Consider the following 13,780-nt stretch of genomic DNA (forward strand, 5'->3'; position numbering starts at 1 on the left):
GGGCTCTAAGCGCCCAGGGCAGGGCTGACCCCTCCGGCATCTGCCCGTGCCAACTCAGATGCCCACGGCTGCTCTGCTGGCGCCCGGGTTGTCCTGGGAAACCCAATCCCCCAGAGGCACCAGGCAGCCCCTGGCCAGCAGCTTAGCAACCAAACCTTGGCTGAAAGGGCACCTCTGTGGAGGTGGGACTACAGAGAGGAGGCGGGAACCACAGAACTGTTGTCGCTGCTGTTGTTAGGTAATAAAAGCGACTGAGAGGGAAGTGCGGCCAGATGCTGCTTGAAGCACTCGACAAGCATCATCTCATGTAATTCTCCCAACTACTTATGAAACAGCTAATTCTGAGTGCTAGCAAGCCTGAGAGGAGCCCAAGTCCCAACCCAAACTCCAACCAGACTGCAGAGCGTTTGCTCAGTTCAAGCCTCCCTCCCAGGACAAAGGGGCTCCCCAAGAGCCCTCGCCCTCCCTGGCTGGGTCCAGGTCAGTCGCCACCCCCTCACACCCCACTGCCCATCCCATGGAGCCACAGGCCAGTCCTCCCACCCTGGTCCCTCCCACCACCCCCAGGGTCCTCCTGCAGGGTGCAGGGGTGGGAAGTCAGAATGCCTGCATCTCTCCACATCCCCGTTATGGGGGACTCAGCCCTCACCTGCAATCTAACCCCAGCCTCCCTCCAGGGAAGTGACAGACTGGGATTGGCCAAATACGGGGAAAAGCAAAGCCATTCTGGGGAGAAGACAGATGACGACTGACTTGCCTGGGGACGGGGTGGGTAAGCTGCCTGGTTCATCCCATCAAACTCCATAACACGACCTCCGACTTGCCTAAAACTTGAGAGGCCGACCCATGGAGCTTTCAGGATATGTCAGCCCCAGGATGGAGGGATCAGACCATGCCTGACCTTCCATGGTCGTATCTCCAGTGCTTAGAGCCCTGACACATGAGAGGCACCGAATTTTATTTAAAGAACTCCCTCACTTCCTGTAGGGCTTCCCCGGTAGCTCACCAGTAAAGAATCTACCTGCAACGCAGGAGATGCGGGTCCCATCCCTGGGTCAGGAAGGTTCCCCTGGAGGAGCGCATGGCAACCCATGCCAGTATTCTTGCCTGGAGAATCCCTTTGGACAGAGGAGCTTGGCGGGTCCCAAAGAGTCAGACACGACTGACCGAGCAAGGTAAGGCACCTTCTGAAAGCCTGTGCTCCTTCTGAGACACCTTCGGAAAGCCTGTAACCTTTTTGACAAAGCCCATCCTGACATCTTTTTAAAGTTGCAACCTGCCTCCCTCCCAAGGGGTCTCAATCCCCTGCCTCAGTTCTTACTCTATAGCTCTACAGAGTATAGAACTTACTCTATAGCTCATATTGTCTTTTAGCAGATTATTACCTACACTTATTCCTGGCCACTCAAGATTCCCATCCTTTAGAACAGGAGTCTTGTGACAGTTGAGATCTTTGCTAGGTGCAAGGATTACGCCTGGTGTCTAAAGCACACCGCACATACAGAGACACTAACAAATACCTGTTGAATAAATGAACAGCTGGGACTGAATGGGGATCAAGTAGGCAAACATGTTCTCCTGGTAGGAGCCACTGATCCTAAAGAGCACGGGGCTGGGGCCCCAGGGAAACTCCCTGTTCTCAAGTCTCGGGCCAAGGCCAGGGCCATGTGCATATTACACCTGACATGGGGCTGGGGAGACCTTTATGGACCCTGTCTTAGCCCCAGGTTTCAGGACACTTGGCTCCTTGGCAAGGAGATCCAACAATAACATTATCTACTAGAGTCAAACAGTCCTGCGCCCGGATGTCCCTCTCATCAAACCCTGGGAATACTGAGTCAGGTGTCTCGAGAAAAGTCTCCGGTCTCTGCTGGATTCCTGAAGGGTAGAGTCAGGTGCCTAGCCGCTTCCCTGTCCCCACGCCCAGAGAAGCCTCTCCTAGCTCAAGAATTCACTGTGGCTCCTGGGGAGGGGAAGGTGTGGGGCGACTCCTCCGAGGACCAGTTTCCTCTGAGAGGCAGGGCGGGGGGAGAAGGCCACCCCCAAGGGAGGTGGACAAAGCCCCACGGGGACAGCCCACAGTGGCGGAGGCTCTCCCGGGGACCATGGGGAGCCGAGGCTGGAGAAGGGCAAACAGTACCAGCGGCCCCAGGGGGGCCCCATCTTCCGTCCCACACCCCACTTCTCCCTGCAAAGGACTCCAGGGCCGGGGAAAACAACGATGCCAAAGAGACCCACCGAGCCTCGACCCAGGAGGAGCCCTGATAGTGCTATCGCCCGAGTGAGATAAGAAGGCCTCTCCGGGCTGAGTACTCAGAATAAGTGGGTCCAGGCCGCCAGTGCTGCTCAAAGCAGCCAACCCAGGGGCGGAGGCCATGGGCCTCCTGGGCCTTCGCCCGGCCCCTGATTCGGGTGTCGCAAAAGCTGCGGCTGACATGCCTGGGAGGACCCTTCTGCGGACGCCACATTGCCCCCAACTCCCGCCAGGGCTGCTCAGTGTCTCCAACGGGGTAGACAGCGGGGCGCAGGCTGATGGCAGAGGATCCACCCTTCCCAGCTCCCCGCACCACCTTCTCTATGGGAGGGAGGGTCCTGGGGCCAGGAAGTCCTGGCAGGAGACACCTCTTCCCTGAATGAGGTTGAGGGGAGGCACGACAGGGCCCACAGAAAAATCTCCTTAATGGCGGCAGAGGAGCCCAGGAACGCACTCCCACCGCCCACCCACCAGGGTGCAGAATCTGTAACAGTCAAGCCTGCCCCAGAGCACAAAGCGGAAGAGATTAGATTGTACACACACACACACTCCCCCCAGGAAAGGCTGTCCCAGCTGGGGTCCGGCCATCAGGCCTCACTCTCGGCTTTTCCAAACAGCAGCAGAAATACCGAGGGCCACTGGAACCGAAGTGAGTTAGGAGAGGCCTCTGTCCTCTACCTCAGCCCTCCAAGAAGCAACAGCCTCATTCTCAAAGTTCTCATTCTCCAGAGGTTTTCAGAAATCGGGATTTCTGGACAGAGACGCCAACTGCCCTCACGACCCGTCAGGCCTCAGAAGGCCCCGGCATCCGCCCTAAGGCTTGCTGCAAGCGACCACATGACTTCTATGCTTCGTGGGGAGGCTTAAGCAGCTCACCCTCACCTGGCGCTGGCCAGGACCAGGTGTTTATGATATTTTTCATCCTCTTGTCAACATCTGTAAAAACAAGGCTCACTGAGGTTTGGCATGGTTAAGTAACAGAGTCAAGGGCATGTAGTAAAAAATCAGCATGGCACAATTCAAAACTATCCCTGCGTCTGGAAAGACACTAAAAAGCTTACTTAGGGCTTCCTGGTTGTTCAGTGGTAAGGAATCCACCTGAAGGAGACACAGGTTCAATCCCTGGTCTGGGAAGATCCCACATGATGCATGGCAACTAAGCCCATTTGCCACAACTATTGAGCGTGTGCTCTTGACCTCAGGAGCCACAATTACTGAGCCCATGTACTGCAACTATTGAAGCCCGTGTACCCTAGAGCCCGTGCTCCGCAACAAAAAGTCACTGCAACGAGAAGTCTGCACACCGCAGCTAGAGTAGCTTCCACTCGCCATGACTGGAGAAAAGCCCATGCAGCAGAGAAGACCTAGCACAATCAAAAAAAAAAAAAAAAAGGAAAAAAAAGCAAGCACTACACCTGAGGCAAGACTATGAAGCAAGAGGGAAGTTTTTTCCCTCTTATTTTCCTCTTTCTAAAATGCTTCATTTGCCCCAGGGAGCTCCTATTACCCTTAAAATTTTTGAACCTATTACGGGTTATCCGGGATTAAGGCACTTTTTAGATGCTACTAAGGAGTAAGTTGGGCTTCCCTTGTGGCTCAGCGATAAAGAATCCACCAGCCAATGCAGGACACTGGGTTTGATCCCAGGGTCTGGAAGATCCCCTGGAGAAGGAAATGGTAACCCACTCCTGTATTCTTGCCTGGGAAATCCCATGGACAGAGGAATCTGGCGGGTTACAGTCCATGGGGTGGGGAAAGAATCCGACAGGACTTAGCACCTAAACAATAACAAAGGACTAAGTTACTAAATTAATAAAATTATATTAATCTGCTGCTAAAGGGGATGCTCCTTTGACTCAGAGAGGACTAGGGATGCAGGATGACCTAGACCTTGGAAACAACTGCCCAGGAGCTCCCACTGAGACTGGCCCCATCTAACTTTAGAGAAGGGCAGCAGGCACTCAGAGCTTGGCATGAGCCCTCACTGAGCACTGTGGCAGATGGTTGAAGAAAACCAAATCCGAATGCCCTGTGCATAACATCAAGAAGCTGGCCCATCTCTTCCGGGACCATTCCCATGCTTCAGCTCACAAAGACCCTGACGCTCTTCCTCAGAAGCCACTTCTGCCCTTGGCTCCCCGCTGAGCTGGGCCAGGGCTCTTCAGTACTGCTGCTCTGCGCCTCCCACCTGGGGTTTCCTGTCTCCATGACACACAACCCCTCCTTCCCCTCTCTGCTCTGAATCCCCTCCCCAGATTGAAAAGACCCTGAGTTGTAAACTCTGGGAAGGGTCCCTAGAGCCGAGGTTAACACGCCCTGCATCTGGCACAAGGATCCCCAAGGGAAGGGCGCTGAGTCTACGCCCCGCCCACCTCACCCAAAGCTCACCTGTCTCAGGTGAGAGCCTCAGGGGGCCACTACCACAGCTCTCCTGGTAACCGTCAGTTCTCCCCGCAGCCCAAAGTCAGGGTGCCTGTTAACCGTCAGCCCCGAGAAAACCAGGAGCAAACTGCACTTTCTTTGGCACAACAGAATTTCTCACTTTTCGCCAAGCCCCAGCGTCCCGCAGCGCAACCCCACCACCGTGGCCGTGGAAAAGAGCCTGGGTTTCCATCACGGCCCCCAAAGGGAGCCAAAGCTGCCTGAGGCGGAGAAAGGCCCCAAGACCCAAGTCCCTCCCTCGGGCTTCCTGCGTCCGGGGATTAGGAGGCACAAAGGGGCGGCAGGGAGAGGGCCCAGATGGCAGGGGTAGGGGCTAAGCCGCAGACGTAACGCGCTCCGGCCCCCGCGGGCGCGCGTCGCCGGCCTCTCCGGCCAGGCGCCCTACACGTGGGGCCCAGGCCCCGGGGGCTCTGTCTCCGCCCGCAGTGACCCTCGCACCCAGCCGGGCCGAGCACCTGTTCCGCGGCTCTACCAAGCCGACACGATTGTGCAAGCCCGAAACTCAAATTCTGTGATCTCGGGCGGATCCGGCACGGAAAAGTTCCCAGCCGCACTTTCTACAGGTGTCTGTCTCCCAGACGAGCGGAGCGACGGGATCCGGGGCGAGGCGAGCGGACTCGCGCGCAGCCCTCCCCGCCCGGGGAAGCCAGGGGTCCCGGCCCTCCCTTGCCTCCCCGCTCCTGCTGGCGGGCGCCCCGAGGGGGCGGCCTCGGCCAGGTGGGCCCCAGCCCGCACCTCACCTGGAACCCCAGGCCGGCCCCCGCCCGAGGCCTCCGTGTCCTCCTTCGGTACCCGCCGCCGGCTCCGCTCGCTCCGCCGCGGGCCCGCGGGCTGCTGGGCGGCAGTCTCCTTCCTGCTCACCTCCGGCGCGGCGAGCAGGGGGCGGGGCCGCCGCTATTTACATAAAGGGCGAGCCGGCCCGGAGCGCCAGGCCCCAGCGGCCCCGCCCCCCGGCCTGGCCCCGCCCCCCGGCCGTCCACGGCCGTCGAGGCGGAGGCGCCGCGCCGGCGCCCTCGGGTGGGCGGGGCTGCGCTCGGGCCAATCCGCGGCCCCGTCCCGCTCGGGGGCGGGGCCCCGTCCCGCGTGAATATGCACGAGGCACTGCCGGCCCGCCCCCAGCCTCACCTGCGCGCACCTTGGACCGCAGTACTGCCGCGCCGCGCCCAGTGTCCCGCCGCCTTCTGGAGGAGGAAATAGTCCCGGAACGCGCGCCAGCCCCGGGCCACCTCCCAGGCCCGGCGACTGAGGGGAGCGGTCCCTCCCACAACCCGGCCCCGGGCTGCCCTGGAGGGAGGGGCAAAGCCCTCCCTGCTCTTCCTGAAAGCGCCCAACCCCAGCAGGGAGGAGAACCGGCGGACACAGGGCCAAGTTTCGGGACGGAGAGCTAGGTGCTTTGGGAACAGGGGCGTCGCCGAAGCACCTCCTCTCCGGGCGGGCCCCAAGCCTGAGCCCTCTTCCAAGTTGCCGACAGCGGCAGCAGCAGCAACCGGAGTTTTTAGCACAACGAGGGAGGGGAATTGGAACGACGAGAGGGAAGAGGAACGGGGGGCAGGAACGGGGGGGGGGGGGGGCGGCTGAGGCCAGACCCGAGGCCTGGGCGTGGATGGCACGCTCCACCGCACAGTTTGAAACGACTAGCGTTCGAGCCACGCCAACGTGGCGCCTCTCCGCCACCCCTCTACCCGGAGCCCGCTGCGTTCTGGGAAGGAACAGTGGAGTGCCAACCTCCCACCTCGGACTACCCTTCTGAAAGCCAAACTAGAGGTTAGTGACTTCCCGGGAAAAGGCTTGGGGTCGCATTTCTGCCCTCCAGTGGGCTGCTTCTAGCTCTTGGACCAGAGAAAGAGAAAGCAGCGCTGTGGGTGGGGAGGGCCTGGGGGCCAATTCCACGGACGAAGGATGGTGGGGTAGGGAGGACTCGTCCAGTAAATCCAGCCACAGCAGTAAAAGGATATATATATATATTTTAATGGCTTTGGCTTTATCGCATGAAGCAGGCACCCTCTCATTTAAAGGCACAGAGTCTTCTCTTCTGCCCCACCTCGCTGGCCTCTTGGAATCTAGTCCTGAATTCCAAGGGGATTACTGCAAGGCAGCAGTCTCAGAGCTGGGGCTTGGAAGCGCTGCAGCGGCCAGGTAGCGGGGCAAGGCTTTGCTCTCCTGTGGGCATCAGACACCCAAGGCCAAGGCCCAGACTAGCCTCTGAAGCTACAGGTCAGAGTCTGGGTGTAGGAGGCAACTGCGATGGTCCCTGAGAGTGGACAGTCCAGGTCCCCCAGGGCAGACCCCAGCTGGGTGGTCAGTGTTCCAGATCCCTGGGCAGCGTGAAGTCCCTGAAGCTGTAGAAGGAGATGTCTCCATGATCCACTAGGGCAAAAATCAGAGGGACATCCCCGCTCTGGTAGGACAACCGCTTGAGGGTGCAGAGGTCTGGGACTGGCTCATCAGATCTGCAAGAATCAAGGTTAGACTAAGACCTGGGCAGAGCCACCCATAAGCTTTGAGAAGCCAGCCCTCCTAAACTCCCAGGGAAGGCCATGTATGACAGGAGTTGGGGGAATGAGAAGTCTGGCCCCGGGCTCTCATGTCTGCAAACCGCACGGTTCTGATTCTCCAAGTAACACCCAGAGCCCTGGTTGGGTAAGGAGACTGGGAATAGTGAGGCTCTTGCCTCTCTTTTAGCCCAGAAACCCCTCGTTCACATCCTTTTGCTGGCTGAGCCTGGAAATGAAGTGGCCCAGGAGAGAAGCTACTCGAAAAGGACAAGAGTGAGCTGAGGATGATGAAGTTTGGGTTCCTGTAGCACTAACTGGCTGTGTGACCTCTCTCTGGACCGCTCGTTCTTCTCAGGGACTGAAGACTAGCGGGGGAGGGGGGGAATGGAGGGGACGTCCACGTGATTTACAAGAGGACTCGAAGCCGCGCTCACTGGTCTCGTACCCGCTAATGCACAGCCGGACATAGGGCTTGCCAGGGTTATTCTTTCGGAAGGTGGCCACGGCGTCAGCCTGGTAGACATCAAAGCTGATCTCCAAGCCCCCGGGCTTCTCCAGCAGCCTGAGGACAGAGTGAGAAACCTTAGGAGACAGAGGCACTCCTATCCCACCTTCTCTTTCCATACCACCTTTTTCCTCCCCCAGTTTCAGGGAGCAGCCTCCTCCAGGCAGTGACCCTATCTCAGAACCAGTGGGATAAATCATCAGTCTACTTGGGTCTTACTCCCGCGGACACACATGAGTATTATTACCAGGGTAGGGGCCCCTGAAATGATCCTCCAGCTCATGCCCAACCTCAGGAGTCAAATCCCAGCTGCCAACTCCTGCTGGCGCCCCAAGTGCTATAGACGTGGGCACTAGCTGGAGACTCACCGGGCGCCTCCATCAGCAAGGTGGGTCGTCCGCATCACAGAGATCTGCTGAACGACTGTGGCTACAAGGGCGGCGAAAACAAGGCACTGGGGAAGAGAGTCAACCATCCAGACCCCTGACGTCTCTGAACCTGCCACCTTGCTCGGGGTTGCCAGATTTAGCAGATTTTTTTAAGTACAGGTATGTCTCATGCATGGAGAAGGAAATAGCAACCCACTCCAGTATTCTTGCCTGGACAGAGGAGTCTGGCGAGCTCCAGTCATGGGGCCACAAAGAGTTGGACACAACCGGGCAACCAACACACACGTCTCATGCAATATTTGAAACATACTTATACTAAAAAAAGTTGTTTATCTGAAATTCAAATTTAGCTGCTCTGGCAATCCCACTCTAGTTCCTTACAACGCACCACATTCCCGTAAGGATTGTAGTCCTGAATTCATTAGCACTGTTCTTGTCTTATTCTCTACTTTTAACAAGTAGGGTATATAGGAGACCTTCCTTTTATTTGGCCAACATATCACCCCCTTGCTCCCCTCTAACAGAGGTGGGAGAGCAGGGGGCCACAGCCATCCACATGCATCTCTATGATTTTAAGGATGCGGTTGTAGTTTACATTCCTCCTCACCTCTCCTCAGGCACCGACCAGGCTGTTTCTAAACCTTTCCACGAGCCTCTTCGCTGCTTCCCGGAGCAGATGATCCCTGTGGGTTCCACTCCACCCACCGCTCTCTCCTCCCCCACCTTTCTTAAGCCTCCATCAGCTGTAGTCAATGCATGCCACTTTTAAAGGCCTGTGATTCCTCGGCTGCCCGTGGCCTATGGCAGGGTGACAGGGTACCTGGGGAGTCGGCCCGACCAGGACTCAGCAAGGGGGTGACAGGCTGGTCCCACAGGTGTGGGGGGCGGCTCTGGGTCTTCTGCAGGTGCCGCCGTTGCAGCAGCTGCTTGTACTCCTGCCAGCCAGAGCAGCGCTGCACCTCAGGGTCAGCGTTCACATCCTCTCGGAAGTGCTGGGCCTCTGCCTGTCGCTCCCGTTCCCGCCGAGACAGCTTCTCCTTCCGCTGGTTGAGCCTCTGGCACCAGGACTCTGCGTCCGTCTCCCGTCCAGCCACGTTGGCTGGGAGCAGCTCGGGGGCGGGGGCGAGCAGGAGGGTATGGCGGCTGTCCGCAGCCATGTTGGGGAAGGAGATCTGCTCAAAGTTCCAGCGGGGCTTACGAGCCCCCATGACCCCGTCCTCTATTTTGCCATTCTCTGGGCTGCATTGCGGTCCCTCCCTGCCCAGACCAGGGCAGGGCTCCAGGGACCCCAGAAGCTGAAGGGGCCCCACGGGGCTCTTTACGGGGCTTGACTCTTGGGGTTCCTCCTCTGGGTGGCAGCTGTTCTGCTTCTGGGGAGGTGGGCTGCAGGTTGCTGGGCTCTCAGGTGTCCCATCCATCCCCTGCAGGGGGTTCTGCAAGGCCTTGGGCTTCTTATTAATGGACCTGAGGGATGTGGGGAGGAAATGCGGCCCATCTGCTCCTGACTGCTGAGGTCCACGTGACCCCCACAGGCCCTACGCCTCCCTGAGCCCCCACTGGGAGCCGCCCCAACCCAGCTCTTAAGCCTAGCCAGTCTCCAAGGTCCCAAACACCAGCACTCCCACAGAACTCTTCCCTGCGGGGAGGCCATGCGGGGAGCGTTACTGAGAGCTGGAGCGCCTCCTCTTCCTCTTGCCCTCCAGGCACGGGGCACCACCGTCCAAGTTCAGCTGCCGCTCGTAAGGGGACAGGACGGAGCTGTGGGTGAGAATGGGGTGGGGAGCGGGCAACTGACCCACGTCCTCAGTCTGCTGCTCCCCTTGGAATGTGTGAGGGACTGGCCCAGAGTAAGTCAGTGGGCCAGGGCTAGAACCTTAACCAAGGGCTGGAGCCCCAGGCAGACCCCACCCAGAGTAACAGGGGCAGACACAGGGGCCTCCCTGTGCATCTTTGTCCAGGTCTCTGGGTCTCATCAGTGGCACCTTTGAACAGAGTTTCCCTGACACCAGGGCTCCTACAGAGCCACCAATAAATAATTAACACTGGTGAGAAAAGTCAGGAGGACTGGAAAACTTGGAAAATAAGGGAAAATGAAAATAAAACCCATGGATACCACTGTAACATTTTGTTTCCTACAAACACACATATTGACTGTCTTTCTCCATCAAAAATGACACTGTACTAACATACTGCTGTTTGGTCCTTTATACTCAACAATACATCATGGCCCTTTATTATAGCATTCATCCCCGCCATGATTTTTCTTTTTTTTTAAGGCTGTGAAGCTGTACTGTCCATTATAGTAGCCCTAGATACAAGGGGCTATTTAAGTTAAATTTAAATCTATTAAAATTAAAAACTCCACAAGCCACATATACCGGACAACACAGACATAGAATATTTTTGTCACTACAGAAAGTTCTATCAGATAGTGCTGCTCTAAGGGATAAACTCTAATCCGTGTGACCATGTTTTCCCTGTTCGGCTTATAGGAGGTTTCCAAGATCACTGATTTTGCAAAGTGATGGTGTTCTGTGTAAGCACCCCTAAACACAAGTCCTGGGGGGTGGTGCTTTTGTCTGCTATTCCTCAGCAGCCAGCACAGGGCCCGCACCATAAGGGGTCAGTGTGTGCTTGGTCGCTGGGGACTAGGATAAATTTGAGGGAAATAAGACAGGGATTTACCTTGGTTGGAATCGTCGAACCACATAGCCGAGTCTCTTCAGGTGGCTGAAGACCTCAAAAAAAGAAACCAGAAGTCAGACGTCCACTTCTGAAAACAAACTGTTCTCCAGACAGAAGCCATTCACCACACCCCCAGATGCCAAACCCTGGTACCGGCAGGACCATACTCTCTAATAACACTGAGGTCTCAAGTCTCTGAGTTCCTGTCTCTCACTTGCCTTACTCTGGGCACAAATGACAGCAGTTTCTTGATTTAAACGCAAATCTCAAAAAACTCATAGCTGATAGACCAGGAAAAAAACTATAAGCTGGAATATTTTGATACCAAAGCTGTCACGAGTGAAGCTCCTGACTACAATACAGACAAGACAGCAGAAGGAGATGGACATCTGGCCACCCCACAACTCTTCCAAAGATGGGTGGGTTTTTGGAAAACCACATGTTCCCCCATGTGGCCCTGCATCCATATATGAGCAATGTACGCAGGGATGCCCCAGCTTACTTGATCTCTTAGTAGCATTCAACATAGCTAAGCATGTCTTCCTGAAAAGACCTTCTTGTGGTCTCTGTGATGCCACCTCTCCTGGTTTTCTGCGTTGCTGGACACTCCTCATGTCCCTTATCTTCCCCCTGACCTCCTCATGTTAGAGTGCCCCAGATTTCAGACACAGGCCTCTACTCTAGCCACACCTCCCTGCAGCCCAGTGGAGTCTGAAATATCCATGCCATAAAGATCTCCACATTTATGTCTCTGACCTTGAGCCCCTCCTCCTCTGTGTTTTTCCTAGCACTCAACTGTGAAGTCAGCCATCCATTTGCTTTCTTACCTATATATTACCCAAGTGCCACCACTAGAATATAAGCCTTTGCCAGTTTTGTAGCCTCAACACGTGGCTCTGTGTCCAGCACCTTGTTGTTGTTTAGTCACTAAGTTGTGTCTGACTCTTTTGTGACCCCATGGACTGTAGCCCGCCAGGCTCCTTCTGTCCATAGGATTTCCCAGGCAAGAATACTGGAGTGGGTTGCAGTTTCCTTCTCCAGGGGACCTTCCCGGTCGAACTGGAGTCTCCTGCATTGGCAGTAGGGTTCTTTACCACTGAGCCACCAGGGAAGCTCTTGTAGGTACTTATAAAGGGTGGCAGATACCTGGTACTGCAGGAAAGTCACCGTGTCCTCAGTCAGCAGCAGCTGGTAGGCCTCTTGGATAGACAGTGGCAGGTCTTGGTGGAAGAGCTGGATGGAGCCCTGAAAGTGCAGCCCACAGCTCGGCTTCTGAAGCCTCCCTGCGGTGGCACGGCCAAGGGAGCAACTTCCCCACTCTGCTATCTGCGTGCTACACCCCCACCCATCACGGCAAGAATCAGGCCGGCCAGGAAGGGGAGGGGGGAGAGGGAGGCAGCATCACTAACAGACTGGAAAGCCTGCTCCCTGTGTGACATTTTTGTCTCCTGCTCTAGAAATCAGGTGACAAGCCCCGTGAACAGTCGCATGTAGATACTTTTCCCCCCAGTGGAAACGTCCTTCCGGTTCCTTGGTCACAATCCCCTCTCCACTCTGCCAGGGCCCCCACTCACACATTCCAGCAGATACAAGGCCTCTTCTGGGTGAAGCCGCTGCCGGCCCTGCTCTGAAAAGCCCATGGTCTGCCAAAATTTACCCTGCGGGGGACCCAGAGCAGATATCACGAAGGAGCCCGGGAAGGCAGAGGAGGCGGGTCCCCGGTCTCTGAGCCCCGCCGCTCACCGCAGGAGACTTCAACTCCACGAAGCCTTCTTCTGGTCTCCACTCGGCGGCCACCAAACTGCCCCTGGCGAGGACCGGGGAGACGGGTCCGTCTCAAGCCCACCCAATGAGATTTACGTGATCCAGCCGCCCAGCCCGCCCTGGCTCCGCCCCCGCCCCGGCCCGCCCCCCTCACAGGCGCTCCACGCGCTCCTCGGCCAGCAGCTGCCAGAGCTCCTGGCGGCACAAGCGCAGCCGCTCGGCCTGGGCCTCCGAGCCGTCGGGGAGGAAGTCCTTGGGGCCATGCGAGCGCTGGGGCAGCTTCTGGGACCGGGAACGTGCGGCGAAGAGCTCCGGGGCACTGGGGGCGAAAGGGCCGCGGCGTTAGCGCGGCGCAGTCGGGGCCGCTCGGCCCAGGCTGGGGTGCCCCGGGCCCTCTCCCGCGCCCACCCCGCGGCCACGGCGCCCGCCCCCAACCCCTAGGCCTAGCCACGCCGCACCTGAGCACGCGCCCGGCCGGAACCTCCACGGAGGCCGACTCGGGCTCGGGATCCATCGGGTGGGGCTGGCCTACGCTGCGCGCGCACCGCCCTACCCCGCCCACCGCCGGTAGTCCGCGCGGCCCTAGCGCGAGCGGTTCCCACAGCCGCTCCCCGGGGCTCCGGTCCACCCACCTGCTTCCCACCTTCCTGGGTGTCCTGGGTCCTAGCGCCCGCCGACAAATATGAGTCGCGATTACTAGAGGGCGGAGAGTTTGCTAGTTTCTGGATTTGTAGGAGCTCCCCCTCTCCTATCCCCCGCCCGCCTCTGGGGCTCCTCTCTAGTAGTTCTCGAGGAGACTGGCGTTTGAAAGCGTTGTATGAAGAGTTATAAGCGTGACCCTCCCCTCCGCAACCCCGGACTGCTTAGTGCGCGTCACCCAGGCTGGACCGGGAGGAAGAGGGGCGGGGGTTAGAGAAGGGAGAACGCTGGGTTTCCCAATTCGGCTTCGCACACTGAGGGCCACCACGGGCCGCCAGGTGCAGGCTAGAGGGACCCGCAGTTCTTTCAGGTCCTTTCGCTGGGTCCCTGCCTGGGGGCTCGGAAGCCGGGCTTCCAGGACTTGGGGGGGCGGCGGAAGGCGCTGTCCGACCCACGGCGGTGCTGAAGCGCCACCCCAGCCGGTCGTTAGCGCCTCCCGGAGCCTGGGGTCTCCGCCGCCGCTGCCTCGTGCCGTCCCCACACGGCACGCTAGGTGGCACCATCGCCCCGACCAGGGGCCGTCGGCCCTTGACTTCGGGTCGCGGGC

General features: G+C 58.0%; 2 protein-coding genes and 1 long non-coding RNA gene across 6 annotated transcripts in view; 1 reads left to right on the top strand and 2 right to left on the bottom strand.

Moving 5' to 3' along the window:
* The window catches only part of LLGL2 (LLGL scribble cell polarity complex component 2), a 33,670-nt gene extending 28,079 nt beyond the window's left edge, over positions 1-5,591 (bottom strand). Inside the window, exon 1 of one of the 3 annotated variants that reach the window (XM_070479964.1) lies at positions 5,437-5,591. The gene's annotated coding sequence lies outside the window, so the exon portion shown is untranslated. The remainder of the gene's footprint in view (positions 1-5,436) is intronic. The other 2 variants (XM_070479960.1, XM_070479961.1) reach the window with 2 other exon arrangements.
* Positions 5,592-6,266: 675 nt separating this feature from the next.
* LOC139039187 (uncharacterized) lies at positions 6,267-10,274 on the top strand. Its single transcript, XR_011492469.1, has 2 exons — positions 6,267-6,460; positions 7,379-10,274. It is a non-coding gene; the product is annotated as an uncharacterized lncRNA (long non-coding RNA).
* TSEN54 (tRNA splicing endonuclease subunit 54) lies at positions 6,641-13,098 on the bottom strand. 2 transcript variants are annotated; one of them, XM_020885837.2, is made up of 11 exons: positions 12,993-13,097; positions 12,689-12,853; positions 12,514-12,577; positions 12,345-12,428; positions 11,917-12,015; positions 10,771-10,823; positions 9,751-9,843; positions 8,906-9,549; positions 8,065-8,125; positions 7,637-7,753; positions 6,641-7,146 (listed from the first exon to the last, which is right to left on the bottom strand). In XM_020885837.2, exons 1-11 carry the CDS (start codon positions 13,046-13,048, stop codon positions 6,996-6,998), a joined length of 1,587 nt encoding a protein of 528 aa, XP_020741496.2. In that variant the 5' UTR covers positions 13,049-13,097; the 3' UTR covers positions 6,641-6,995. The 2 variants fall into 2 exon arrangements, with proteins under 2 accessions (XP_020741496.2, XP_070336076.1); XM_070479975.1 differs by lacking the exon at positions 6,641-7,146 and having other exon boundaries at positions 7,663-7,753; positions 8,065-8,150; positions 12,993-13,098.
* Positions 13,099-13,780: the final 682 nt, after the last annotated feature.

Source organism: Odocoileus virginianus, chromosome 17, assembly GCF_023699985.2.
Source record: "Odocoileus virginianus isolate 20LAN1187 ecotype Illinois chromosome 17, Ovbor_1.2, whole genome shotgun sequence".
NCBI classification, from domain to species: domain Eukaryota; kingdom Metazoa; phylum Chordata; class Mammalia; order Artiodactyla; family Cervidae; genus Odocoileus; species Odocoileus virginianus.